Below are 27,644 nucleotides of genomic sequence, written 5' to 3' on the forward strand. Positions count from 1 at the left end.
GTGTGCCTATATAACTTCAAAGGAAATGTGGCACTATTGTTATAAAGTAGTCAGGGTCACTGGGCTGTGGTACCTCTATCACAGCGGGAGACAGAAGTCCTGAGTGTGTAGGTCTGGTGGTGCTGGGAACCAGAAAGAACTCACTTAATACAAATTGCATAGAAGAGAGATGGTTACCTGCACTCACCACTAGGCTTCAGTCAGCCGATTCCACTTGTCCTTGTACATAAAATAATTTCAACCAAAATAGTCTCTAAATAGTCATGGGTGTCTTTTTGCTGCCACTGTGTCCAGCAAAGCTTTGTGTAGAAGCAAAGCCACAAGACTGAACATAGCCTTGGTGTTGTATAGCAAAGTCTTGTCTTTAAATTAGGTTCACATCTACATTTTGTCATGTTTGAATGGATCAGTTCATCTACATTTTAAGGGGGGGACAAATACAAAAGTGGAAAATAGGCAGAACAGACAGTGATGCAAACTTATTTAAAGTACCATTACCATTAATAGGGATTTAAACATATCAGTTCATTTCAATTTCTCTCATCAAGCTTAGCAGAGAACCCATAGCAGGTGTAAACCCAGCCATAGGCTGCATTTACTTCACATTTGGTGTGCATACAACAGCTGGATTCAGCAGGAGAATTTAAAAACTGGCAACTGCCATATTCCCGCTGGACCCCTGCAGTACCCCATTTACTTGAATGAGCCAGATGTAGTCAGCTAGTCATATTGAATTTAAATGGGGGTACATCCGGTTTCTGAGGTCATTTTTCTATCTGATCAGGTCCTTTCATTTGAATGAACTCTCTGAATGCAGCTCCCTGAACAGAACTCCAAACCTAATGTGACAAAGCTTTAAAGGTGGACTTCAGCGAAAATCCCATGCTGCACAATAAAAACAAATAAACCTGTACTTGTTGAAAAAAAGACTGTTTATAGGAATGCTTGAGTAGTTGTAATATCCCTCAAAATTGCAGCCAGCTGGTAAGGTTTACTCTTAAAGTGTTACTATAAAGTCACCAGGACGAAATGTGAAGCTGCTGCAGAAAAAACCTAGTTATGAAGTTTACCTGTACTCATATGTCTGCTAATACAAGTGCTGACTAGTTGTTAGTTGCGCCATGTTAAATTTAATACCCGTACTACTGTGTTTCAGGCTAAGCGACGATTAGAACTTGGAGATGGAAGTCAACAGTATCTCTCTGAAGGATTGAAAACGCCAAAAGGCAAAGGAAGAGCTGCTGTACTGTGTCCGGACAGTCCAAAAAGTGGGTTTTGTGGGTTGTCTTTTGTGATAGGTTTGAGGTTTTGAAAGTGAAGTATTTTTCTATACACAGCTTTAACCCCTTAAGGACGCAGCCCTCTTTCACCTTAAGGACAGCCTTTTTTCGCAATTCTTACCACCGTCGCTTTACGAATTTAATAACTTGAAAACGCTTTTACCGAATATTCTGAGTATTTTCGTGACATATTCTACTTTATTTTGGTGGTGAATTTTCGGCGTTACTTGCATCCTTTTTTGGTGTAATATCCCATGAAAATTTAGCATTTTTCTAACTTTGAAGCTCTGCTTGTAAGGAAAATGGATATTCCAAATAAAATTTTTATTCACAAATACAATATGTCCACTTTATGTTGGCATCATAAAATGGACATATTTTTGCTTTTTGAAAAAATTAGAGGGCTTCAAAGTAGAGCAGCAATTTTCAAAAATTTCATGAAAATTGCTAAATCTGAAGGGACAGATGTTACAATACTATAAAACTCCCAGCATGCCTGGGCCGTCTAGGCATGCTGAGAGTTGTAGTTTGGCAACATCTGGAGGGCTACCGTTTGGGCACCACTGTAACAGTGCTCTCCAAACTGTGACCCTCCAGATGTTGCAAAACTACAACTCCCAGCATGCCCAGACAGCCTTTGGCTGTCTGGGCATGCTGGGAGTTGCAGTTTGGCCTTCCTAGTGGTTGCCACAGTAAAGATCACTTTACTTTCACTCTCATTCCCCCACCCACCCCCACCGTAGTTTCCCTACCTGAGCCAGGATCCAGCAGTCTCCAGCGACGATCCGGGGTCCCCAGGCATCTTCTCCTCCAGGTACCGGCCTCCTTCTTCTCCCCATGTTCCCCTCGACATCCAGGGGTGGGCAGAACGGGGGTCCTGCTGTCCTGCTCTGCCATTGGTCAGAATCAGTTCTGACCAATGGCAGGGGATAGGAGGAGATCGCAGCACTGCGACCTCACTCCTAGCCCTTAGGATGATCGGGGCTGTCCCTGACAGCTCCGATCATCCCTATTTTCCGGGTGATCGGGTCACCAGAGACCCGATCAGCCCGGAATAGCAGAAAATCGCATGTCTGAATTGACATGCGATTTTCTGCGATCGCCGACAAGGGGGGATTTCAGCAGGCATCCCGGTCCCCAACCGGCTAGCGGTGGGGACCAGAATTCCCACGGGCGTATGCATATGCTCCACGTCCTTAAGGACTTGGGATGCAGGGCGTATGCATACGCCCGGCGTCCTGAAGAGGTTAACCATTAACGCCTTGGGGACAAAGGGCATACCTGTATCACGGTGATGCCCGGAATGAACCCCTTAGACACTTTGATCGCGGTGTCTAAAGTGTTAAAAACCACATCCTGGCTGCTCAGCGGTGCTGATCGGGGCCAGCTGAGAGGACGGTGGGAGAGCCAATAGGTACGCAGGATTTTTTTTTTTTTTTTTTTTTTTTTTTTATTCATACGTAAAGGGTACAACTGGACAACACATTTCGGCTTGTTCACTCCTTCCTCAGGTCCACAATGATTTTGCGGTGTCCTGCTGGTGAGATCCTGTTTACACAGGAACTCACCAGCAGGACACTGCAAAATTATTGTTGTGGACCTGAGGAAGACGTGAGAAAATGCCGAAACACGTTGTACCCTTTAGGTAGGAATAAAATAAAAGAATCCTGCGTACCTATTTGCACCCTGACTTATTTACAGTAGCGATTGGGAGACAGAACCGCTCCGCATTTTCTATGCTTCTATTTCCTTTGTCTTTTCCGTGACCCCTTCTTGGGGACAACGGACAAGGGGGCAGCAAGCTGTAACAGCCCACCACATACCACAACAGAGTCCTGCCTTACTCATCACACAACTCCTGGAGGTCAGTGCCACCGCACAGGTGTGGTGGTGGGTTTTTTCTCAACCATCAAATATCTAATTTACTATGCCAGAGAGTGCCCTACATGTTTTTTTTTTTTTTTGTTTTTTTTCCCCCTCCTTTAACTGATCAATACTATAATCCACTGATCATAGCATTGATCAGTAAAAGGAGGGGAAAAAACGAATTGTCAGGACAATTTTAAACATACAAATTTTCGTGCAAAAGTTATATATATTTTTAAAGGGTAGCTCCCACCATCCAATTTTTTTTTCTGCTAGCCCGTGAAGGTTATATTTTTAAAGAAAAACTGTTACCAATTTGACCTGCATGAAGCTGTTGGTACAGGTGTGTAGTGCGGGTGACACGGATAACTATGCTTGCCTGTCCCGTTGGCACATTATCTTGCTCGTTCGGGTGACAGGCTTTGGGCGTGGATGGAGCTTCAGGAGCATATTTGCTTTAGTGCTGCTGTTTCCCCAAGCGTTCCAGCAAAGAAGCAGTGGTGATGTCACCATGCTCCTGAAATTGTGCCCGTACATCTGCACTACACACCTGTACAGGTTAGTGCAGGTGAAACTGAGAAATTTTCCATAAAAAAAAAGCTGGTTATATGGTCCTATCATAGGTCACAAGTAGCTGGCTTACATAGATCAATGTAATGCTATTGCATTACACTGATCCATGTAATCTGCGCTCAAATGCTAAGAGCTGCTTAAGGCAGGCTTCAACAATTGCCATGCCAGGGAAGACAGAGGGACCCATAAGGCTCCAGCAACTCATCGGCACCCCACAAATGTTTCTTTTTTTGGTGTGACCAATCATATATTGTGATATTACGCATTTTACCATAAAATGTATGGCAAAACCTCAAAAAATATTTGTGAGGAAATGGGAAAACAGCAATTTTGCTAACTTAATTAAAAAAAAGCCCTATTTTGACCACCTAAATCTTTCAAAATTTTCCGTATGCAGGGCTTTGAGAGCTCAATTTTGTGCCGTAATCTGTACAGGTTTTGCGTATAAATAGCTTTTTATAAAAAGAGAAAATTGATGCGACAAAGCAGCAATTTCTGACTGTTTTTTTTTAACGTTTGCACCATTTCATTTTACAGGATCATTTACACATGCGTTGATTTTTATATACCGTATTTATGGTGTATAACACGCACATTTTAGGCAAAAATGTTTTGCCTAAAGTCTACCTGTGTGTTATACCCCGATAAGCCGCTGCAGTTCAATGATTTAAAGGGGGCGCTTTAAATCAATGAACTTCAGCGGCTTTGCAGGTGCAGAGACCCCCACCGCTGCCGGCTTCTCTGCCCCTACCTTTCCTGGGGTCTAGAGCCCTGCTGCCGGCCCTTCTCTCCCCCTGACTATCAGTGACTGCGCCCCATTGCCGGCGCTGATAGCCAGGGGGAGAGAAGTGGCGCCGATAGCCAGGGGGAGAGAAGGGGCAGCGGCACCCATTGCCGACGCCGCTGCCCCGTTGCCTCCCCCATCCCAGGTTGTATAATTACCTGTTGCCAGGGTCGGGTCTGCGCTGCTTCAGGCCTCCGGTGTGCGTCCCCTGCGTTGTTGCTATGCGCTGCGAGACGCAATGACGTCGCTCGTCATTGCGCTGCGCCGTGCATAGCAACGACGCATGGGACGCACACCGGAGGCCTGAAGCAGCGCAGACCTGACCCCGGCAACAGGTAATTATACATCCGGGGATGGAGGAGGCAGCGGCGCCGGCAATGGGTGACGTGGCCCCTTCTCTCCCCCTGGCTATCGGTGCCGCTGCCCCATTGCCGGCGCGGCTTCTCTCCCCCTGGATATCTGGACCGATAGTAAGGGGGAGAGAATGGGCAGCGGCGCAGATAGCCAGCGGGAGAGAAGCGGCGGCAGCAGGGCTCTAGACCCCAGGAAAGGCAGGGGGAGAGAAGCAGAGAAGCGGGAAGCTTTTTTTTTTTTTACCCAAATATCCTTGGTAAAATGAGGGTGCGTGTTATAGGCCGGTGTGTGGTATACCCCGATAAATACAGAATATACTTTTTTTTTTTTTTATGCTTTTGTCAATATAATGGGAGAAAGGGGAGATTTTTATTAAGAATTTTTAACTTTATTTTAACATTTATTTTACACCATGTCCCCATAGGGGACTGTTTTATAGAAATTGTTCAGTGCAACTTTGCAACCCAGAGAATATGATGCCAGGATCGGTGTTTGTTTTTCATGCAGCTCCTGTGATTGCTTCATAGCAGTGCCATAAATGTATGGTGCTGTCAGCATGCACTTAATCTCTTAAAGGGGTACTCCAGTGAAAAACCTTTTTTCTTTTAAATCAACTGGTGGCAGAAAGTTAAACATATTTGTAAATTACTTCTATTAAAAAATCTTAATCCTTCCTGTACTTATTAGCTGCTGAATACTACAGAGGAAATTCTTTTCTTTTTGGAATGCTCTCTGATGACATCACGAGCACAGTTCTCTCTGCTGACATTATTATAATAACAGTTTATTTATTGTTGTCCTTAGTGGGATTTGAACCAAAGTCCCCAGCAGTGCTAGCCACGGAGACACCATGCTGCCCTTAGCATACATCTGCTATGCATGGTTGCTAAAATGGACAGAGATGTCAGCAGAGAGCACTATGCTCGTGATGTCATCAGTGTTCCAAAAAGAAAGGAATTTCCTCTGTAGCATTCAGCAGCTAATAAGTACTGGAAGGATTAAGATTTTTTTAATAGAAGTAATTTACAAATATGTTTAACTTTCTGGCACCAGTTGATTTAAAAGAAAAAAAGGTTTTCACCGGAGTACCCCTTTAAGAACATGCGCCGTAAATGTACATCGCTGCATAGCACCTCTTCGCGCACAACACCGTACATTTACGGCGCGGCTGTGATACGAGCGCAGGAGCTACGCTTGCTTCATTCCCGGCGGCTGTCAGCAGCCGTGGACCCACCTGCGATCGCGCTGATGTCTGCCATTAAAGGAGTAGTCCAGTGGTGATTCAGTGGTGAGCAACTTATCCCCTATCCTAAGGATAGGGGATAAGTTGCAGATCGCGGGGGGTCCGACCGCTGGGGCCCCCTGCGATCTCCTGTACGGAGCCCCGACTAGCCCGCGGGAAGGGGGCGTGTCGACCTCCGCACGAGGCGGCGGCCAACACGCCCCCTCAATACAACTCTATGGCAGAGCCGAAGCGCTGCCTTCGGCAATCTCCGGCTCTGCCATAGAGATGTATTGAGGGGGCGTGTCGGCCGCCGCCTCGTGCGGGGGTCGACACCCGCTATCTCGGCGGAGAGCCGGGGCCCCGTACAGAGAGATCGCAGGGGGCCCCAGCGGTCGGACCCCCCGCGATCTCAAACTTATCCCCTATCCTTAGGATAGGGGATAAGTTTTTCACCACTGGACTACCCCTTTAAATCCTCAGGTGCAGTTATCAATACAGATCACAGAATCTGCGGCAATGCGGCACTTATAATGGCTGATCTGATCGCCCACGGCACTGCTGCGAGGATCGGGTCAGCAAAGATGGCGGACCTGCCTCCATCTGTCTTCCGGGGTCTTCTGCACTGATCTGCCTTCCAGCAGACCAGAGCAGATCACCGATAAAACTGATCAGTGCTATGCATAGCACTGAACAGTGTTAGCAATCTAATGATTGCTATAAATAGTGTTTTTTCCCATATTAATACATAAACATGTAAAAAAGATAAACATATTTGATATCGTTGCGTGCATAAATGTCCGAACTATAACAATATAATGTTAATGATCCCCTACGGCGAAAATTTCTGCTTTTTTCGCATCAAACTGCAACATTTTTTAATAAAAAGCGATGAAAGTCCTACACAAATCTGGTACCAAAACTACAGATCATGGTGTAAAAAAGGACCCCTCACACATCCCTGAATACGGAACAGTAAAAGTCAGAAGTGGTCAAAATAGGGCAATTTTAACCCCTTAAGGACCAAGGGCGTACAGGTACGCCTTTGCTCCCTGGTACCTAAGGACCAAGGGTGTACCTGTACGCCCGTGGGAATTTTCGGTTCGATATCTATCAGCAGGCACCCCGCGCTAATGCCCGGGGGGGGGGGGGGGTCATCAGACCCCCCCCCCCCATGTCGACGATCGCCGCAAATCGCAAGTGAGTTCACACTTGCGATTTACGGCTATTCCGGGTCATACGGGTCTATAGTAACCTGGAAAATAAAGGGGATCGCGGGCTGAAGCAATAGGAGTGAGGTGGCAGGGGTGCCACCCCTCCTATCTCTGCTATTGGTGGTCTAGACGTGACCACCAATAGCAGATCGGGGACGGGGTCCTTTACTTTCGGTTTCCCTGTTCTGCCCATCCACAATAGGCAGGCCGGGCGAGGAAACAGACAGGGAACGGTGCCGAAGATCCACTTACCCATTGGCGACGGCAGCGACGACAATCAACGGCGGCAGCGGGCGACGATCGGCGGAAGAGGACGGCGACGCAGCTCCCTGGATCCGACGGAAGCCGGTGAGTTACTTAGCAACATCTGGAGGGCTACAGTCTGAGACCACTATAGTGCTCTCTAAACTGTAACCCTCCAGATGTTGCAAAACTACAACTCCCAGCATGCCCAGAGAGCTGTTTAGGCATGCTGGGAGTTGCAGTTTTGCAACAGCTGGAGGTCTACAGTTTGAGACCACGGCACAGTGATCTCTATACTGTGCACCTCCAGATCTTGCAAAACTACAACTGATAGCATGCCCATACAGCAGTTTGCTGTCTGGGCATGCTGGGAGTTGTAGTTTTGCAACATCTGGAGGTCCACAGTTTGGAGACCACTGTGCAGTGGTTTCAAACTGTAGACCTCCAACTGTTGCATAACTACATCTCCCAGCATGCATTTCGGCGATCAGTACATGCCGGGAGTTGAAGTTTTGCAACAGCTGGAGGCACACTGGTTGGAAAATACTGAGTTGGGTAACAGAACCTAACTGAAGGTTTTCTAACCAGTGTGCGTCCAGCTGTTGCAAAAGTACAACTCCCAGCATGCACGGTCTGTCAGTACATGCTGGGAGTTTTGAAACAGCTGGAGGTTTGCCCCCCCCAATGTGAACGTACAGGGTACATTCACACTGGCGGCTTTACAGTAAGTTTACTCCTTAAAGTATGAGCTGCGGCAAATTTTTTGCCGCAGCGCAAACTCCTAGCGGTAAATTCACTGTAAACCTCTGCCAGTGTGAACGTACCCTAAAAACACTACACCAACACATAATAAAAGGTAAAACACTACATATACACCCCCTTACACTGTCCCCCCCCCAATAAAAATAAAAAAACGTATTGTACGGCAGTGTTTCCAAAACAGAGCCTCCAGCTGTTGCAAAACAACTCCTCACAGCATTTCCGGACAGCCACTGACTGTCCAGGCATGCTGGGAGTTTAGCAACAGCTGGAGGCACCCTGTTTGGGAATCACTGGCGTAGAATACCCCTATGTCCACCCCTGTGCAATCCCTAATTTAGTCCTCAAATGCGCATGGCGCTCTCTCCTTAAAATACGACTGGGCTCTGAAGTGAAACAGTTTAGGGCCACATATGGGGTATCTCCGAACTCAGGAGAAATTGCACTACTAATTTTGGGGGCTTTTTTTTCCTTTTACCCCTTATGAAAAGGAAAAGTTGGGGTCTACACCAGCCTGTTAGTGTAAAAAGGGGAAAAAAAACTAAATTTGTAACGCAATTTCTGCTGAGTACGAAAATACCCCATATGTGGGCGTAAAATGTTCTGCGGACGCACAACAAGGCTCTGGAGTGAGAGTGCACCGTGTACATTGAGGCAGTTCTGACATAAACCCAAAAAAATAAATACCCACATGTGACCCCATTTTGGAAACACCCCTGACGGAACGTAACAAGGGGTATAGTGAGCCTGAGCACCCCACAAGTGTTTGACAAATTTTCGTTAAAGTTGGATGCGAAAATGAGAAAAAAAAATTTCACTAAAATGCTGGTGTCACCCTAAATTTTTCTTTTTAACAAGCGAAAATGGGGGAAAAAGCCCTCCAAAATTCGTAACCCCATTTCTTCTGAGTAAAGTGCTCTGTGGGTGCACTAGCACTACAATGCTCAGAAGAGAAGGAGCGCCATTGGGATTTTGAAGAGAAAATTTGTCCGGAATTGAAGGCCACTTGTGTTTACAAAGCCCCCATGGTACCAGAACAATGGACCCCCCACACACATGTGACCCCATTTTGGAAACTACACCCCTCATGTAATGTAATAAGGGGTACAGTGAGCATTTACGCCCCACAGGTGTCTGACAGATTTTTGGAACAGTGATCCGTGAAAATTAAAAATTTAAATTTTCCATTTGCACAGCCCACTGTTCCAAAGATCTGTCAAATGCTAGTGGGGTGTAAATGCTCACTGCACCACTTATTAAATTCTGTGAGGGGTGTAGTTTCCAAAATAGGGTCACATGTGGGGGGGTCCACTGTTCTGGCACCACGGGGGGCTTTGTAAATGCACATGGCCCCTGACTACCATTCCAAACGAATTCTCTTTCCAAAAGCTCAATGGGGCTTCTCCTCTTCTGAGCATTGTAGTTTGCCCGTAGTGCACTTCAGGCCAACTTATGGGGTACCTCCATACTCAGAAGAGATGAGGTTACACATTTTGGGGGGTATTTTCTGCTATTACCCCTTGCAAAAATGTGAAATTTTGGGGGGAAACACACATTTTAGTGGAAAAAAATAATTTTTTTTTACATATGCAAAAGTCGTGATACCCCTGTGGGGTATTAAGGCTCACTTAATTCCTTGTTACGTTCCTCAAGGGGGTTTAGTTTCGAAAATGTATGACGTGTTTTATTTATTTATTTATTTTTTTTATTTAATTTTTTTTTGCTGTTCTGGCACCATAGGGGCTTCCTAAATGCAACATGCCCCCCAAAAACCATTTCTGAAAAAATGTACTCTCCAAAATCCCCTTGTCGCTCCTTCGCTTCTTATCCCTCTAATGCGCCCGCCGAACAATTTACATAGACATATGAGGTATGTCCTTACTCGAGAGAAATTGGGCTACAAATATAAGTATACATTTTCTCCTTTTTCCCCTTGTAAAAATTCAAAAATTGGGTCTACAAGAACATGCGAGTGTAAAAAATGAAGATTGTGAATTTTCTCCATTTTGCTGCTATTCCTGTGAAACACCTAAAGGGTTAAAACACTGACTGAATGTCATTTTGAATACTTTGTGGGTGCAGTTTTTATAATGGGGTCATTTGTGGGGTATTTCTAATATGAAGACCCTTCAAATCCACTTCAAACCTGAACTGGTCCCTGAAAGATAGGGAGTTTGAAAATTTTGTGAAAAATTGGAAAATTGCTGCTGAACTTTGAAGCCCTCTGGTGTCTTCCAAAAGTAAAAACACGTCAATTTTATGATTCAAACATAAAGTAGACATATTGAAAATGTGAATAAAAAAAAAAATTTGGAATATCCATTTTCCTTACAAGCAGAGAGCTTCAAAGTTAGAAAAATGCTAAATTTTCAAATTTTTCATCAAATTTTGGGATTTTTCACCAAGAAAGGATGCAAGTTACCACAAAATGTACCACTATGTTAAAGTAGAATATGTCACGAAAAAACAATCTCTGAATCAGAATAACTAAAAGCATTCCAGAGTTATTAATGTTTAAAGTGACAGTGGTCAGATGTGCAAAAAACGCTCTGGTCCCAAGGTGTAAAATGGCCTGGTCCTTAAGGGGTTAAACATACTGATTTTGGAAAAAAGTTTTTTTTTTTTTTTTTAGCAGTACAATAATAGAAATGTATGTAACATGGGTATCATTTTAATCGTATTGACCCAGAGATTAAAGAAAACGTTTATTTTTTGCCATAAAGTTTACAGCATGAAAAAGAACCCCCCAAAAATAAAAATTTGCTAAATTGTTTTCGTTTTAAATTTTCTTACACTAAATTTTTGGGGTTTACCATACATTTTAGGGTAAAATTAGTGATTTCATTACAAAGTACAACTGGTCACGCAAAAAACAAGCCCTCATATGGGTCTGGGAATGGAAGAAGGTGAAGAGGAAAAAACAAAAAAAATTAATTGGCTGTGTCCTTAAGGTGAAAATGGGCGGAGTCCTTAAATTAATGAGGTTAATGAAGTCTATAGAATTGTAGTTGTATGCAGCTACTGAATGACTATTTAGATTGGAGTGTTCAGTATGAAAAGTTTTATGTAGCCCTAGACCAGTTCAGAGCGAACATGATTCCGTGCACTGGTTTTTTGTTACTTTTATAGTTGATTAGACTCTTGTATTATGACTTGCATAGCAAGGGGTATACATTTTTTGTTTATGTAGTGTTTAATAGGCTGGGAAAGGTATGGGTAAGGATGTTTATTGGTAATGGGCCACTTTTATTTATTTTTTGGCTTTAGCTCCTAAATCTCCACTAGAAAAAACACGATATGACACTTCACTTGGCCTTTTGACTAAGAAGTTTATTCAGCTGCTAAGTCAATCCTCAGATGGTGTGGTGGACTTGAATAGAGCTGCTGAAGTCCTCAAGGTGCAAAAAAGAAGAATTTATGATATAACGAATGTTTTGGAAGGCATTCATCTAATTAAAAAGAAATCTAAAAACAACATTCAGTGGATGTGAGTATAGAACGATCTTAAATTGCCTAATCCTTGTCATAATTTACATTCTGTCCTTACTGTGGGGGGCATTGTACAGTAGCATCAGTGTGGCGGAGATCATCTGTCATTGTGTCCTTTCCTGACTTAATGTAGTTGGGTTTGAAGGGTGTTGTATCAGGGCTCTAGCAAGCATTTGTGTTGCAAGAAACCTAAAGGGGGTTTTCCAAGCTCAACACTCTGGAAATGCCATAAATGTGTAATAGATCAGTGTGGTGATTCATCCAAAGCACCATATGGCCTGCATACAACAGCCAGAGGTGGCCAGGAATGTGAAACTTGGTGTACTCAAACGTGTAAGCAAATTGTCATGGCATATTTAGCTTTGCAAAATTTTTTAATTTTTTGTAATTTTTTTTTATTTTTTATTTTTTTTACATAGGGGCTGCACACTTCCTGATGATGGGTGTAATGTAGCACGATGCCAAGGACTGTCCAATGAACTCTCTGAGCTAAGTCAAGAGGAGAAGAAACTAGATGAGTTGATACAGAGTTGTACCTTAGATCTGAAACTTTTAACTGAAGACTCAGAGAACCAAAGATATCCTTTATATCACTATAACTACTGTGAAATGTTTACAGTTGCGTTATACAGCCATCCACCTTGGCAACATTACATTTAGAACACTAGGATAAAGGTATAAATCTGGCGAATCTCTATAGGCTTACAATGGAATACATCAATATAGGCCTTTGTAAGCTATACATGCTATGTGGTATACTTCTTTTTATATATTGGCTTGTACTGGATAGAAAAAGCATAGTATATCTGTTGAAATGAAGTATATTACACACTCGATATAAGCCAAGCAAACTGCTCTAATGCCATATGATCAGAGCATCATAGGTTTTTAGGATTGTACAAAAGCTATTTAATTTAAAAGGAATAGTTAAAAAAAAAGTGGTAATTTAAGTATAAAATTTATGGTTCCAGAACATAAAACAATCAGATGCTTGCTTCTGAGATCATGCACTGAGCCCCAGTTCACCCTCCGGTCAGAACTCCAGTTTTGCTTTAGGAGCAGAGGTCATGTGACCACCGGATCCAATCTGCGGTTGTGTGCTCTGCTCCTGGAGGTATGACAGCAGAGCCTGCTGACTGGCTGTGGTGGGCATGTGACCTTTGCTCCTAAAGAGACTAGAGTACTGACCAGAGGGTGAACTGGGGCTCCGCACAGGATCCCAGAGGTAAGCATTAGCTAGTTTGTTTTAATGTGTTGGGGCCATTTACAATTTTACTTAAAACATGAATAACTCTTTTTTTAAGTTTGTTCTAACTGCTCTGATTCTTTTGTAATAAGTTTTATTATAACCTAACAATGGTTAAAAATAAAAATCATGACTTTAGACTGTTGTTCTTAACTTTATTTACGCTGGCTTATGTAACCTACCAAGATATACGAAAAATTAGTGGCCTTAAGGATCAAACGGTTATCGTTGTGAGAGCTCCTCCAGAGACTAGACTTGAAGTGCCTGACCCAGTTGAGGTATGTGTAGTTAATTTTTAGCCTACTATGCAGTTGAGTGCATTTATTATTATTATTATTTATTTTTTTTTTTTTTCAAAAACCCACCCAGAAATAAAAAAATTGTTGTGGAGACTTAGCCTTAGGGTATTGTTCAGTAATAGAATATGCAGGGCACTCCCCATTGGCAGAACGAAGTTCTTCTTTATTCGCATAAATACATGTATCAGTGTATACAGGACAGACACTGACTAACAGTAGGGGATGTCCCTTGCTGACGTTCGTCTGTGCCCGTCCTGTATGCACAGATACATACATGTGAATTAAGAATTTTATGCTGCCAATGGTGAGTGCCCTGCATATTCTTTCTATTACTGAACAAATTTGTATGGACTGTGTTGTAGTGCAGTGAGCACCATCTGGGCAGGTGCTGGCTGTCAGAAGTTGTATTCACCATCATTAGGGTGAGGATACTATAGCAGCAGTGTTGGGTAATCTTGTGTATGAAGATATAAGCCTTAGGCTATGTTCACACGATTGAAATTCTGCATTTAATTTCTGCATAAATTCAGAGCCAATACACTTCAATGGAATTCCACTGTCCAATTTACACAGAATTTCTGCATCGGTCTTTCCGCTGCGGAAACTTTGCATTCGGCATAAAGGGTTCTAACGTAAATTTGTGCAGCATTCTAATGGGGAATCCTATTGAAGCCAATGGGGCTTATTTTTCTCCACCCAAATGCGTAATTGATGCAGATTTCATGCAGAATTTGTGCAGATCCTGCACAAAATGTAACCAAAGCAATTAAAGAAGACACATTTTCTGTACAAGAATTCATGTGGAATTTCTGTATATATGCAGAATTCAGTGTCTGAATAATTTGGGCAGAATTCTGCATCTTTATACAGAAATTCTGTTGTGTGAACATAGCCTTAGGGTACATTCATTGGGGCAGACTTTGCTACCATTGACTTCTTAATGGATCAGAAGGAAAATCTGCAAACCTGCCTCTATTGCAGATTTTCTGCTGACCCATTGAAGTCAATGTTGACAAAATCCTGCAGATTTTATGCAGCAAATTGTGAATGTACACTTAGAGTGGTGGCAACACTATTTCTGATGAGTACCTCAGACCTATTAGTTCAGGATTTTACCAAGTAAATATACCAATGTTGTCTAAATGCAAACGCTCTCAACATGTTTCTATCAGTCTGTAATTGATGTCCTAAAGGGTGGTAAAGCAAACTGGGAAATATACATACATTCAAAAAAGTAGTTGTTCCTAGGAAAAAAAAAAAAATAACACGTAAAGGAGATGTCCGGTGCTCACTTTTCTTATTGTATCTGTTCTGGGCTGCAAAAAAAAAAGAAAATAAGCTTTCTCTTGCCTGCCTACACTCCCCGGGTGCTCCGGTACAGGCGTTCGGTCCCCGGGCTGTATTCTTCTTCCTGTTAGCCCGGCACGTCACACGGAGCTTCAGCCTATCACTGGCCGAGGCGGGACATCGCTGCGGCCGGTGATAGGTTGAAGCACCGTGTGACGTGCCGGGCGAACAGGAAGTAAGAAGAATACAGCCCGGGGACCGAACACCTGTACTGGAGCTCCGGGGGAGCCTAGGCAGGTAAGAGAAAATTTGTTTACTTTTATTTTTCAGCCCGGAACGGATAAAATAAGAAAAGTGAGCACCGGACATCTCCTTTTAAATCATATATTCTGCAGTGCCTCACAATTGGTGCCCAGGTATTCATTAGAAAGTGTTGCCACCACACAAGTGGAAGCAAGCACTCAATACGCTCTTTTTAATGGTCATTGGTCCACACTTATTAGTACGATTTTTGCAATTGATGGTATAGGGCTTCATTGGAAAAGAGGCATTTTATTTTTTTATTTATTGAAAAACATTTTAATACACAACTTTTTTCCTAGTTATACTGTACTGCAGTATACTGACTGGACCTCACAGGCTTCTGTACTTTGCAGATACAGAGGCAATCATTTGGTCCCCGGCTGCCATAGCAACAATCCGGACCTCGCAGAATTATACACTCTGCAGGGAATTACCCATATGTCCCAAGAGGGTAGAGGTTATTTTTCACCATACCACCCCTTAAGGACTCGGGTTTTTCAGTTTTTGCACTTTCGTTTTTTCCTCCTTACCTTTTAAAAATCATAACCCTTTTAATTTTCCACCTAAAAATCCATATTATGGCTTATTTTTTTTCGTCACCAATTCTACTTTGCAGTGACATTAGTCATTTTACCCAAAAATTCACGGCAAAACGGAAAATAAAATCAATGTGCGACAAAATCTAAGAAAAAACACAATTTTGAAACTTTAGGGGGCTGCCGTTTCTACGCAGTGCATATTTTGGTAAAAATTACACCTTATCATTATTCTGTAGGTCCATACGGTTAAAATGATACCCTACTTATATAGGTTTGATTTTGTCGTACTTCTGGAAAAAAAATCATAACTCATTAACACTTTTTTTTTTTTTTGCAGTGTTATAGGTCCCTATAACGCTGTACACACTGATCTTTCATGCTGATCACTTGCGTGTATTAACTGACACGCCTGTGATCAGTGTTATCGGCGCTTGACTGCTCCTGCCTGGATCTCGGGCACGGAACAGTCATTCGCCGATCGGACACAGAGGTGGCAGGTAAGGTCCCTCCCGGTGTCCTGTAAGCTGTTCGGGACGCTGCGATTTCAAACAGCCCGACTGAGCAGCCGGGATACTTTCACTTCAGACGCGGCGGTCAGCTTTGATCGCCGCGTCTGAAGGGTTAATACAGGGCATCACCGCGATCGGTGATGTCCTGTATTAGCCGCGGGTCCCGGCCGTTGATAGCCGCCGGGACCGACCCGATATGACACGGGGACATCGCGTGACCCCGCAGCATATCGTGGGAGCCGGCGGAGGACGTAAATATATGTCCTGCGTCGTTAACGGATTTGTGCCAGTTAAGTCTCCATTTTGGCCACAGGTCCTTTTGCACAATAAACTGATACAGTTTATTGGAGATTTCTCATAACCTGTGTAGAGGTGGTGCAATTGCTCAGAAACAATCAGTTCCTTTCATTAGAGGACCTTTGAGAAAAAATGAAGGGCAATCTGGTAAATCTTCCCCTTTGTGTTTTTATTTTGCATGACTACTTAGGGTATGCCATGCCAGATGGAAATAAACCAAAGGCCATGTTCACATATGCATCGGTGGCTCAGTTTGTGGCCTCAGTTGCAGACTATTAAAGGGGTACTCCGGTGCTTAGACATCTTATCCCCTATCCAAAGGATAGGGGATAAGATGCCTGATTGCGGGAGTCCCGCCGCTGGGGACCCCCGTGATCTTGCATGCGGCACCCCGTTTGTTATCATTCCCCGGAGCGTGTTCGCTCTGGGTCTGATTACTGGCGACCACAGGGCCGACAGCGTGTGATGTGATAGTTGTCACGCCCCCTCCCATTTGCTTGCATTGAGGGGCGGAGCGTGATGTCACACGCCGGCGGCCCTGTCCTTTGGATGTCTAAGCACCGGAGTACCCCTTTAAATGCAGAAAAACTGAGCTAGATGGTCTGTTGCACAACACGACAATGGATCCTGAGATCCCACTGACTCAATTGGGATCTGTTTCAATCAGCTGCTTGTGTTGCAGTATTTGGCCAGATTAAATAAAATACTGCTTGCAGTTTTGTGTTCTATCAAAGAGAAAGCCCCTGGTGCAGATGTGAACCTAGCCTATTGCAGAAGCCATGACACCAGTGGGAACAATTAGTTAATAGTTAACTATGATTTTCTAATTTGTTTGCAGAGTTTACAGATACACTTATCTAGCACTCAAGGAGCTATTGAAGTTTACTTGTGCCCTGAAGAAAGTGAATCCAGTAGTCCAGTTAAACAAAGTAGTCCTGGTCAGAATGGGAATCTTCCAAAGCCAAATTCCAAAGGTAACCAGACACTGGCAATGATTTGTATTCACTGGGGAGGGGCATGGGTGTGTACTCTGGCAATTAAAGATGTACTTTGTGCCAATGTTCCAATCAAAGTTCTTAACACATATATTTTCCTTCTGCAGATTTTTTGTCACCTAACATAGAAAATGTAAACTGTAAAGTGGAAACCATTTCTCCTTTAACTTCTCCAACAAACCTACTACAGCAAACGGAGGATCAGATACCGTTGAATCTTGATAGTCCTTTTGTGAACTTGCTTCCCCCTCTAATTCACGAGGATTATTTGTTAAGTCTTGGAGAAGAGGAGGGCATCAGCGATCTGTTTGATGCCTATGAATTAGAGAAATTGCCATCTCTAGAGGACTTCATGTGCAGTTGATTTTTACATTTTACCACAATGGATTGTTTTACATGGAATGTAATTGGAATCTGAGTTACCTACTGGCATCCCCTTCTTGACACCCTATTTGCCTTTTCCTACAAAAAGGCATGTATTAAACCATGCAGCAAAGGCTGCAGAACGTGCAGTTGTTTGATGAAATATACTTGAGCCTATGCAAATTTACAAGGCTAGGATGATGCTCCGGGGTCACTGAAGGCAAAAGTGAATAACTTGAATGAATTTAGCTTTCTCAGTACTTGGTCTGGTGAAGTCAGTCTGTGCCTTCTTGTACTTTGTGTTCTCCTCAGCCTATGTGGAGAAATTCCACAATAAATATGAACTGTTTTGCATATGCTGCGTGCATTTTCTTTTTCTTTGAGTATAAGGCCACGTCACACAAGAATTAAGAGCCCAAAGATGTTTAAGAAAAACCTTGCATGTTATATGTACAGATACCTTGAGAGGGTATACATAGTATATCCCTTAGTGCCCTGGCTGACAATATTCTACATTGCTTGCTCTGAACTGGGGTTTAAAGTGCCTATTTAATGCAGCGTGTACTGGGAGGGAAAAATCAGCATTCATCTATTGTACGTATTACACTGTTTTGAACATTTGTTAACTAAAGTTTAATTTTAATGTCATTACAAGTATTTTGCGTTATATGTATTTAAGAGTGACCAATCGTCCCATTTTATTATGGGCAATTTTAAGTTTACACAATAGACATTCCCCACGGGAATCTAATAACCAGTTAGTGGCGCTATTTTTTATTTATTTTTTTTTCTCATGTAGGTGAAAAGTTTCAGAACGCCTGAATTGCTTTAAATATGCTTTAATCATGTGACCTAAAATATATACAGCATTTAGTGCTGCATTCACTTATGACTTTTGTACCCAGCTCCTTAGTTCTTGGTCATCAAGTGTAGTAATTTTGAAAGCTTACCAACTAGTGAACAAGATAAATGTGCCAAAGGCTTTTGTTTTTAAAGGGGAAGATGTGTAGATCACATTTGTGTTCTAATGCACTGGGAACACTGTGTTTCCTATTTAATTTGTCTAATACCCAATCAAAAGATTCTAGATCTTTTGATTATAAACTAAAATTTATACTTGGTGGTTGACTGGTCAGTGAGGGTTACCAAGGATGGCTCCTTGGTCAGCAGCTGCAGGCTTTACAGTTGCCTCTGTAAGGAGACTAACTTGACTGGACTGCTATTTGGAATGCATAGTTGATAATACAATAGGCTGCCAGGGTCTGCTCCAGTCAGCCTCTGAGTAATCTATGAACAGAGAAGGTGCCTATATGCCTTCATAGGGTATATCAAGAGGCTTTCTCGATATGCATTGAAATGTAATAAAACAAAAGGCCTGATCACATCACGTTAGGGCTATACATACAGTTGGGTATGCCGACATGATACTGCTGTTTACTCTTGATGGATCCAATGTCTGCTTGGTCAATTTTGCAATAATGGGAGACTTGTCAAAACCTGCACAAGGTTTGATACATTATCCCTGGTATGGATTTTGTATAGACCTCACATGTGAAGTAGAAAAACTTAAATCCCTTACAAACTGTAGACATTTTGAGAGTGTCCCAAATGTATTTACTTTTGTGTTTTTTACACTCGTCTTCCCCCCCCAACAGGTCCTTAGTCTTAATTCTGCCTGCTATTTGTTGCATCAGAGCGTAACATCTAGTTACTTTAGAGGTACCAACAGTGAATGCACCATATTGCAGAGGAACTTTTACCTTGCAAGTTTGGTGCCATTTAAGCTGCTATCAGGTTTCACAAATGTCCTTTTGGTAAATTAAACATTTGGGAACATATAAACTAGTACAATGTGAACAGTGTTACATGAGTGGTGTGTGTGTGTGTGTGCCATTTAAAATTTCAAACATTACATGACTATAAATGGACTGAAGACCCGAGAAATTGCTATTAAGGGATTTTAAGGTATTTTTTTGTATTTTATTTGGGTCAAACTTAAATTAAGATTTATTTAACATTGTGGTCTTTGTGGAGAAAAGTGAGTAGTCTATGAATTTTTTTATTTTATATAATTTTTTTGGGGGGGGGGAGGGGGGGTGTTTTGTGGGTCTTTATCTCCATTGTAGACATTTGTTTGGTCTTTCTGCATGGAAAGGAGCAATTCACTAAAGTTCATTTTATTGGAGAAACTTGATTGAGCGTTGTGGTTTTAGATGAATAGTGTGTAAAATAATGTAAAAAAACGAAAAATTTTAATGCTATTTGTAAATAGATCATTTACAGGATGTCCTGTAATGTAGCTTATGTTCTTTACATACCTTTTTGTAAAGCAACCCAATAAATGTTTTTTTTTTCTAATTTGTATGTGTGATGACTGGATCTGATATACACAACGTGTCGGCACCCTTCTACTACTGTGCTCTTTGGATTTGTATCCCTACCTCCAAAGCTCCAGGTTTAAAACTGAATTTTTGGACATGGTGCAAAATAAATAAATAGATATATAAATTTGCTTACTGCCTAAAAACTAATCTGTAACAGTTGTAAAGAGTCACTAATATATCTTAACACATGCTGTGAAGTTTATAATTTTACCATTGTGTAAATGCAGAAAACCATGTATTTTCACTTCGTCCAGTCATGACAGCACCACGTGAGTGCCCCCTATCTGCATAGGAACAGGAAGCACAAGAGAGGTTAAAAGGGCTCCTCCCTCCATACTCCCTCAGTGTTTTCTGTTCCTGTGGTGCAGAGGGGTCTGTACCTTTAAAAAATTTTTTATTTTTTTCCCTCCAGACGGTTAGTCGGTCGCCTCGGGCCTCCCTCTCTTTCTTTCTCCACACCAGGTTGTGGCCTGTAATGGAGGTACCTCCCGGTCCCGCATTTGGTCTTCGGGAGTTTATGCAGGGGACCTGGTTTTTGGCCAGCCTCGGGGGCTCTGGCTCCTTCCAGGTTCCGATGGGGTTGTGCTGAGGAGGAGGCGTGTGCCAAATTCTAAAATCCTGGGCATATAAGGAAGATCCAGATCTATCCACATCCTCTGGTCACCATGGATAGTTCGGTCGATGCCCGCTCTGCATTTCTGGAATGCACAGGACCCGACAATCCATGAAGTAACTGACCCAGTGGGGGTTCACGAACTACTTTTTTGGGGGGGAAATATTGTTTTTTCACTTCTGGGTTTCCTTCTCTCCTTTAATCCCTTAAGGACCAAGGATGTATGAGTACGTCCTTGGTCCCGCTCCCGTGATATAACGCGGGGTCCCACGGTGACCCCGTATCATATCCACGGCAGGCCAGGCGTCATAGTGAAGCCGAGACCCGGCCGCTAATAGCGCGCGGCACTGATAGCGGTGCCGCGCGCTCAAAGCTGAGCCACGCTGCTAAAAGTGAAAGTAAAAACTGCCGGTTAGCTCAGTGGGCTGTCCGGGATAGCCACGGCGAAATCGCGGCATCCCAAACAGCTTGCAGGACAGCCGGAGGGTCCCTACCTGCCTCCTCGCTGTCCGATCGCCGAATGACTGCTCAGTGCTTGAGATCCAGGCATGAGCAGTCAAGCGGCAGAATCATCGATCACTGGTTTCCTATGAGAAGCCAGTGATCAATGTGAAAGATCAGCGTGTGCAGTGGTATAGGTCCCTATGGGACCTATAACACTGCAAAAAAAGTGAATAAAGATCATTTAACCCCTCCCCTATTAAAAGTTTGAATCGCCCCCCTTTTCCCATAAAAAGTGTTAATAAAAATAAACATATGGTATCGCCGCGTGCGGAAATGTCCGAATAATAAAAATATATTGTTAATTAAACTGCACGGTCAATGGCGTACGCGAAAAAAAATTCCAAAGTCCAAAATAGGTCCTTTTTGGTCACTTTTTATATCATGAATAAGTCAATAAGTCCTATCAATGCAAAAATGGTACCGTTAACTTCAGATCACGGCGCAAAAAATTAGCCCTCATACCTCCCCATACGCGAAAAAATAGTTATAGGGGTCAGAAGATGACAATTTTGAACGTATTAATTTTCCTGCATATTATGATTTTTTCCAGAAGTACGACAAAATCAAACCTATATAAGTAGGGTATCATTTTAATCGTATGGACCTACAGAATGAGGATAAGGTGTCATTTTTACTGAAAAATTTACTACGTAGAAACGGAAGCCCCCAAATTTACAAAACAGCGTTTTTTTTTCAATTTTGTCGCACAATGATTTTTTTTTTTCATTTCACCGTAGATTTTTGGGCAAAATGACTGATGTCATTACAAAGTAGAATTGGTGGCGCAAAAAATAAGCAATCACATGGATTTTTAGATGCAAAATTGAAAGAGTTATGATTTTTTAAAGGCAAGGAGAAAAAAACGAAAGTGGAAACCCCCCCCCCCCCCCCCCCCGGTCCTTAAGGGGTTAAGGAGACAAGGAGGCCCCGAAGAAACCTAAGGATAGAGTTAAAAGTTAAACCTAAAAAATGTGGGATCTGTGCTATTATCTTGCATGAAGGATATAATAAGCCACTATGTAAAGCCTGTACAGATAAATTAATCCAGCAGGAATCCCTGTCTTTTTTGGAGGAACTTCGCTCTATTATAAAAACTGAAGTTCAATCTTCTGCTGCTCTGCCAAAAGATCAGTTAATAGATCCATCTCCACCGGTAGATCAATTCCTCATGCCGGATCTTCCCTCTCTTGGATCCTCCCCCATCAAAAAGACGAAAAACTGCAGTTGTAATAAACTCAGATTTTGAAGTTGACATTGTTTCCATGGGTTCTAACTCTCTCAAGAAGGGGAAGTCATTGAACCTTGTTCTCAAAGGAGTGATAAGAGGTATTTCTCCTCTGAAGACACGGAAACTTTAGTTAATGCTGTAAGAAATGCAATGAACATTTCTGAAAAACTGAGGAACCTACTTCTATCAAAGATCAGATGTTTGCGGGTCCATGACAACATTAGGGATCTAATCTTGGAAGAGTGGAAAGAACCAGAGAAAAGGCTGTTGCTTTCCAAAGAGTTTTGTTCTAGATTTCCCTTTAGTGAAGAGGATACGAAACTATGGAATGAAATTCCAAAAGTTGATCAACTGTCTAAGGTGGTAAAGAAAACCTCCTTACCTTTTGAGGACAGCTCTCAGCTAAAAGACCTTTTTTAGACTGTAAGATGGATGGGTTGTTAAAAAAAAAAAAAAATTGTGGGATGCTTCTGCTCATATTAATCCCAATATTGCAGCCACTACTGTAGCTAGATCTGTTTATTTGGCTGGAACAACTAGAAAAACATCTCTCCAGTAAAACTGCTAAAGAAATATTAGAATGTTTAAATTAGCTATAGCTTTCTTTAGTAGATTCCTCGACTGAATCTGTCAGAATGTCCTAGATCGGCTACTCAGTCCAATTCAGTCAGGCGAGCCTTATGGCTTAAAAATTGGCAAGAGGACCCTACTTCTAAAAGTAAACTTTGGTATTCCTTTCCAGGGTAATTCTATGTTTGGCCCAGTGTTAGATAAAATTCTGGAGCAAGCTGCAGATTGGTAGGTTTTTCTTCAGGAAGGACCTCTTTCCTAACAAAAGAATAATTACAGATCTAGGATCAGAAAATGCCAACATGAGGCTCAGCTCAGGTACAAAAGATCTGTTATCCCTTGGGGCTATGATACCAGTTCCTCAGCAAGAACAAGGCCTAGGTCATTATTCCAACTTATTTCTAGTCCCAAAGCCCAACGGTTCCTTCAGAACCATTATAACTTTAAAGGTTTTAAACAAATGTATTACTTACAAAAAATTCTAAATGGAAACTTTAAAATCTATTCCACTAATCCAAAAAAAAGCCTGGATGGCTACTAGAGATGAGCAAACTTACAGTAAATTCGATTTGTTACGAACTTCTCGGCTTGGCAGTTAATGACTTATCCTGTGTAAATTAGTTCAGCCTTCAGGTGCTCCGGTGGGCTGGAAAGGTGGATACATTCCTAGGAAAGAGTCTCCTAGGACTGTATCCACGTTTCCAGCCCATCGGAGCACCTGAAAGCTGAACTAATTTATGCAGGGAAAGTAATCAACTGCCGAGCCGAGAAGTTCGTGACGAATCAAATTTACTGTAAGTTCGCTCATCTCTAATGGCGACCATAGGTCGCCATTAGACGACCTATTGATTACTGCAAATTCTCATCTGTCTCTTCAGGTCCAGCGAACAGTATCATGCTTACAAGACCTCGGCTGGATAATACATTTCCAGAAATTTGATCTCTCTCCCTCCAGAACCAAGAGATTCCTAGGCATGACCCTGGATTCAGAGGTACAAAAAACCTTTCTTCTAAGGGAAAAAATTTCCAAATATCCTCCATTCAGGAGAAGTTAAAAAGGTGATGACAAGCAAATCTGTCACTCTAAGGGAAGCCATGTGACTACTGGGGTCTATGTATACCTGCAGTACCCTGGTGCCAGTCATTCCAGGGTTCTTCAGTCCCAAATCCTGAAGACCTGGGATCACTTATCACTAGAGAAAAAGATAGTTTCCCTTGCTGTAAAGAAATCACTAAAGTGGTGGTTAAAGAAAGTAACATAGTAGCATAGTTCATAAGGTTGAAAAAAGACGAGTCCATCAAGTTCAACCTATAACCCTAATAAGTCCCTATTGAGTTGATCCAGAGTGAGGCAAAAAACCCTCATACTAGAGGTAATAATTCCTTCCCGACTCCAATATGGCAGTCAGAATAAATCCCTGGATGAACCTTCTGTCCCTATAAATCTAGTATACATAACCTGTAATGTTGTTGTTCTCCAAAAATGCATCCAGACCCTTTTTGAACACGGGTGTCGGGAAGAGCTGGTATCAACAGGCTTGGAGCTTAAAAAATGGCGCTCCTGGGCTTAGGCGGTATCAGGCTAGCGTTATTTAGGCTGGGGAGGGCCAGTAACAATGGTCTTCGACCACCCTGGTAACGTCAGACTGTTGCTGCTTGGTTGGTATCTGGCTGAGATTGAAAATATGGGGAATTACACATGTTTTTTTAGAAAAAAATAAATAAAAATCTAAAAAGATTTAAAAAAAAGTGTGGGGTTCCCCCTATTTTCATTCTCAGCCAGATACCAACCAAGCAGCAACAGCCTGACGCTATCAGGGTGGGCACCAGCCTTGTTACGATTCGGCAGGCTGGATGTGGATCCTCTGTGTCAGCGAGGGATTGACGTGGACCGGTTCTAGGTTGCTACTGGTATTCACCAGAGCCCGCCGCAAAGCGGGATGGTCTTGCTGCGGCGGTAGCAACCAGGTCGTATCCACCGGCAACTGCTCAACCTCGCTGACTGCTGAGAAGGCGTGGGACAGTAGGACTAGACAGAGGCTAGGTCAGACGTAGCAGAGGGTCGGGGCAGGCGGCAAGGTACGTAGTCAATGGATATAGCAAGAGGTCAGGAACACAGTTATGGCAAACACAATAAACGCTTTCTCCAGGCACAATGGCAACAAGATCCGGCAAGGAAGTGAAGGGGGAGTGAGGTTAAAATAGACAGGGAGCAGGTGGAGGCTAATAGACTGATTGGGCTAGGCACCAATCATTGGTGCACTGGCCCTTTAAATCTTAGAGAGCTGGCGCGCGCGCCAGGACGAGACAGCCGGAGACCGGGACAGGTGAGTGACTTGGGATGCGATTCGCGAGCGGGTGTGTCCCGCTATGCGAATCGCATCCCCGCCGGCAGTGTCCGTGCAGCGCTCCCGGTCAGCGGGTCTGACCGGGGCGCTGCAGAGAGAGGAACGCCGCGAGCGCTCCGGGGAGGAGCAGGGACCCGGAGCGCTCGGCGTAACAGTACCCCCCCCCCCCTTAGGTCTCCCCATCTTTTTGTCCGGACGTCGCTCCACATGGGACGAGGACATTGGGAGCGATTGTAGAGTCTCCTTCTGGAGGACAATGAATTCCTGGGTATGCTCATCAATGGCAGGCAGTTCAGAAGGAGTGGGAATGGGGAGGGGGGGCAGAGTGATACCAGGACGGGGGCTATGAGGAGGCATGGCATAGTCCTGATAGGCCTTGGGGAGACCAGGTATAGGAGACATAGGGGTTTGACTGGCAGGACTGAGAGCAGACGTGAGGCATTTTTTGTGGCAAGAAGCACCCCAGTTCTTGATTTCCCTGGTGGTCCAGTCAAGGGTAGGAGAGTGGTGTTGGAGCCATGGCAGACCGAGGAGGACTTCAGAGGTGCAGTTGGACAAAACAAAAAGTTCAATTTTTTTCGTGATGCAGTCCAATGCTCATGAGCAGGGGTTCTGTGCGGTAACGCACAGTGCAGTCCAATTTTACTCCGTTGACCGAGGAAATGTAGAGCGGCTTGACGAGACGGGTCACAGGGATGTTGAACTTATTAACAAAAGAGGCCAAAATAAAATTTCCTGCAGAACCAGAGTCCAAGAAGGCCACAGCTGAGAAGGAGGAGTTGGCAGAAGGAGAAATCCCTATGGGCACAGTGAGACGTGGAGAAGCAGACTTCAGACCAAGAGACGCCACTCCCACGTGAGCTGGGTGCGTGCGTGCATGCATGCGTTTCCCAGACGTGGAGGACGAATAGGGCAATCCACCAAGAAATGTTCGGTACTAACGCCGTACAGACATAAATTTTTATCTCTGCGGTGAGTCCTCTCTTCATGGGTCAGGCGAGACCGATCCACTTGCATAGCCTCCTCGGCGGGAGGCACAGGGTTAGAGTGCAAAGGATACTGTGAGAGAGATTGCCCAGAGATCAAGGTCTTTTTCCTGGCGGAGCTCCTGGTGTCTTTCAGAAAAACGCATGTCAATGCGGGTGGCCAAATGGATAAGTTCATGCAGGTTGGCAGGAATTTCTCGTGCGGCCAGCACATCTTTGATGTTACTGGATAGGCCTTTTTTAAAGGTCGCGCAGAGGGCCTCGTTGTTCCAAGATAATTCAGAGGCGAGGGTACGAAATTGGATGGCGTATTCGCCTACAGAAGAATTTCCCTGAACCAGGTTCAGCAAGGCAGTTTCGTCAGAAGAAGCTCGGGCTGGTTTCTCGAAGACACAGCGAACCTCAGCGAAGAAGGACTGTACAGTGGCGGTGACAGAATCATCGCGGTCCCAGAGCGGTGTGGCCCATGACAGGGCCTTCCCAGACAGGAGACTAACCACGAAAGCCACCTTCGACCGTTCTGTAGGAAATTGGTGCGACAACATCTCCAAATGTAGGGAACATTGTGACAGGAAACCACGGCAGAGTCTAGAGTCCCCATCAAATTTGTCCGCTCGCTGCGGAGGAGATGGTTGCTGCTGTAGCTGTGACTGAAGTTGCTGTAGCATGGTGGTCAAGTGCAACAGCTGGTGACCTTGTTGGGCGATCAGTCGGGATTGCTGGGCGACCACCGTGGATATGTCAGCGAGACTTGGCAGCGGCACCTCAGCGGGATCCATGGCCGGATCTACTGTTACGATTCGGCAGGCTGGATGTGGATCCTCTGTGTCAGCGAGGGATTGGCGCGGACCGTGTCGGTGGATCGGTTCTAGGTTGCTACTGGTATTCACCAGAGCCCGCCGCAAAGCGGGATGGTCTTGCTGCGGCGGTTGCAACCAGGGCGTATCCACCGGCAACGGCTCAACCTCGCTGACTGCTGAGAAGGCGTGGGACAGTAGGACTAGACAGAGGCAAGGTCAGACGTAGCAGAGGGTCGGGGCAGGCGGCAAGGTACGTAGTCAATGGATATAGCAAGAGGTCAGGAACACAGTTATGGCAAACACAATAAACGCTTTCTCCAGGCACAATGGCAACAAGATCCGGCAAGGAAGGGAAGGGGAAGTAAGGTTATATGGACAGGGAGCAGGTGGAAGCTAATTGGACTGATTGGGCCAGGCACCAATCATTGGTGCACTGGCCCTTTAAATCTTAGAGAGCTGGCGCGCGCCCTAAGGAGCGGAGCCGCGCGCGCCAGGACGAGACAGCCGGGGACCGGGACAGGTGAGTGACTTGGGATGCGATTCGCGAGCGGGCGCGAGTGCCAGCGGGTCTGACTGGGGCGCTGCAGAG

The 27,644-nt window shown here is 43.9% G+C and overlaps 1 protein-coding gene across 4 annotated transcripts in view; it reads left to right on the forward strand.

Moving 5' to 3' along the window:
- E2F3 (E2F transcription factor 3) overlaps nt 1-19,699 on the forward strand; it is a 129,523-nt gene extending 109,824 nt beyond the window's left edge. For 3 of the 4 annotated variants that reach the window (XM_056521276.1, XM_056521275.1, XM_056521274.1), the window contains exons 2-7: nt 1,157-1,268; nt 11,563-11,782; nt 12,204-12,362; nt 13,194-13,308; nt 17,103-17,238; nt 17,367-19,699. In XM_056521276.1, coding sequence (XP_056377251.1) covers nt 1,157-1,268; nt 11,563-11,782; nt 12,204-12,362; nt 13,194-13,308; nt 17,103-17,238; nt 17,367-17,623 — 999 coding nt within the window. In that variant the 3' untranslated portion in view covers nt 17,624-19,699. The remainder of the gene's footprint in view (nt 1-1,156; nt 1,269-11,562; nt 11,783-12,203; nt 12,363-13,193; nt 13,309-17,102; nt 17,239-17,366) is intronic. The other variant, XM_056521273.1, reaches the window with a different exon arrangement.
- The last annotated feature ends 7,945 nt before the right edge of the window (nt 19,700-27,644 follow it).

Source organism: Hyla sarda, chromosome 5 (genome assembly GCF_029499605.1).
Source record: "Hyla sarda isolate aHylSar1 chromosome 5, aHylSar1.hap1, whole genome shotgun sequence".
In the NCBI taxonomy this organism is placed as follows: Eukaryota; Metazoa; Chordata; class Amphibia; order Anura; family Hylidae; genus Hyla; species Hyla sarda.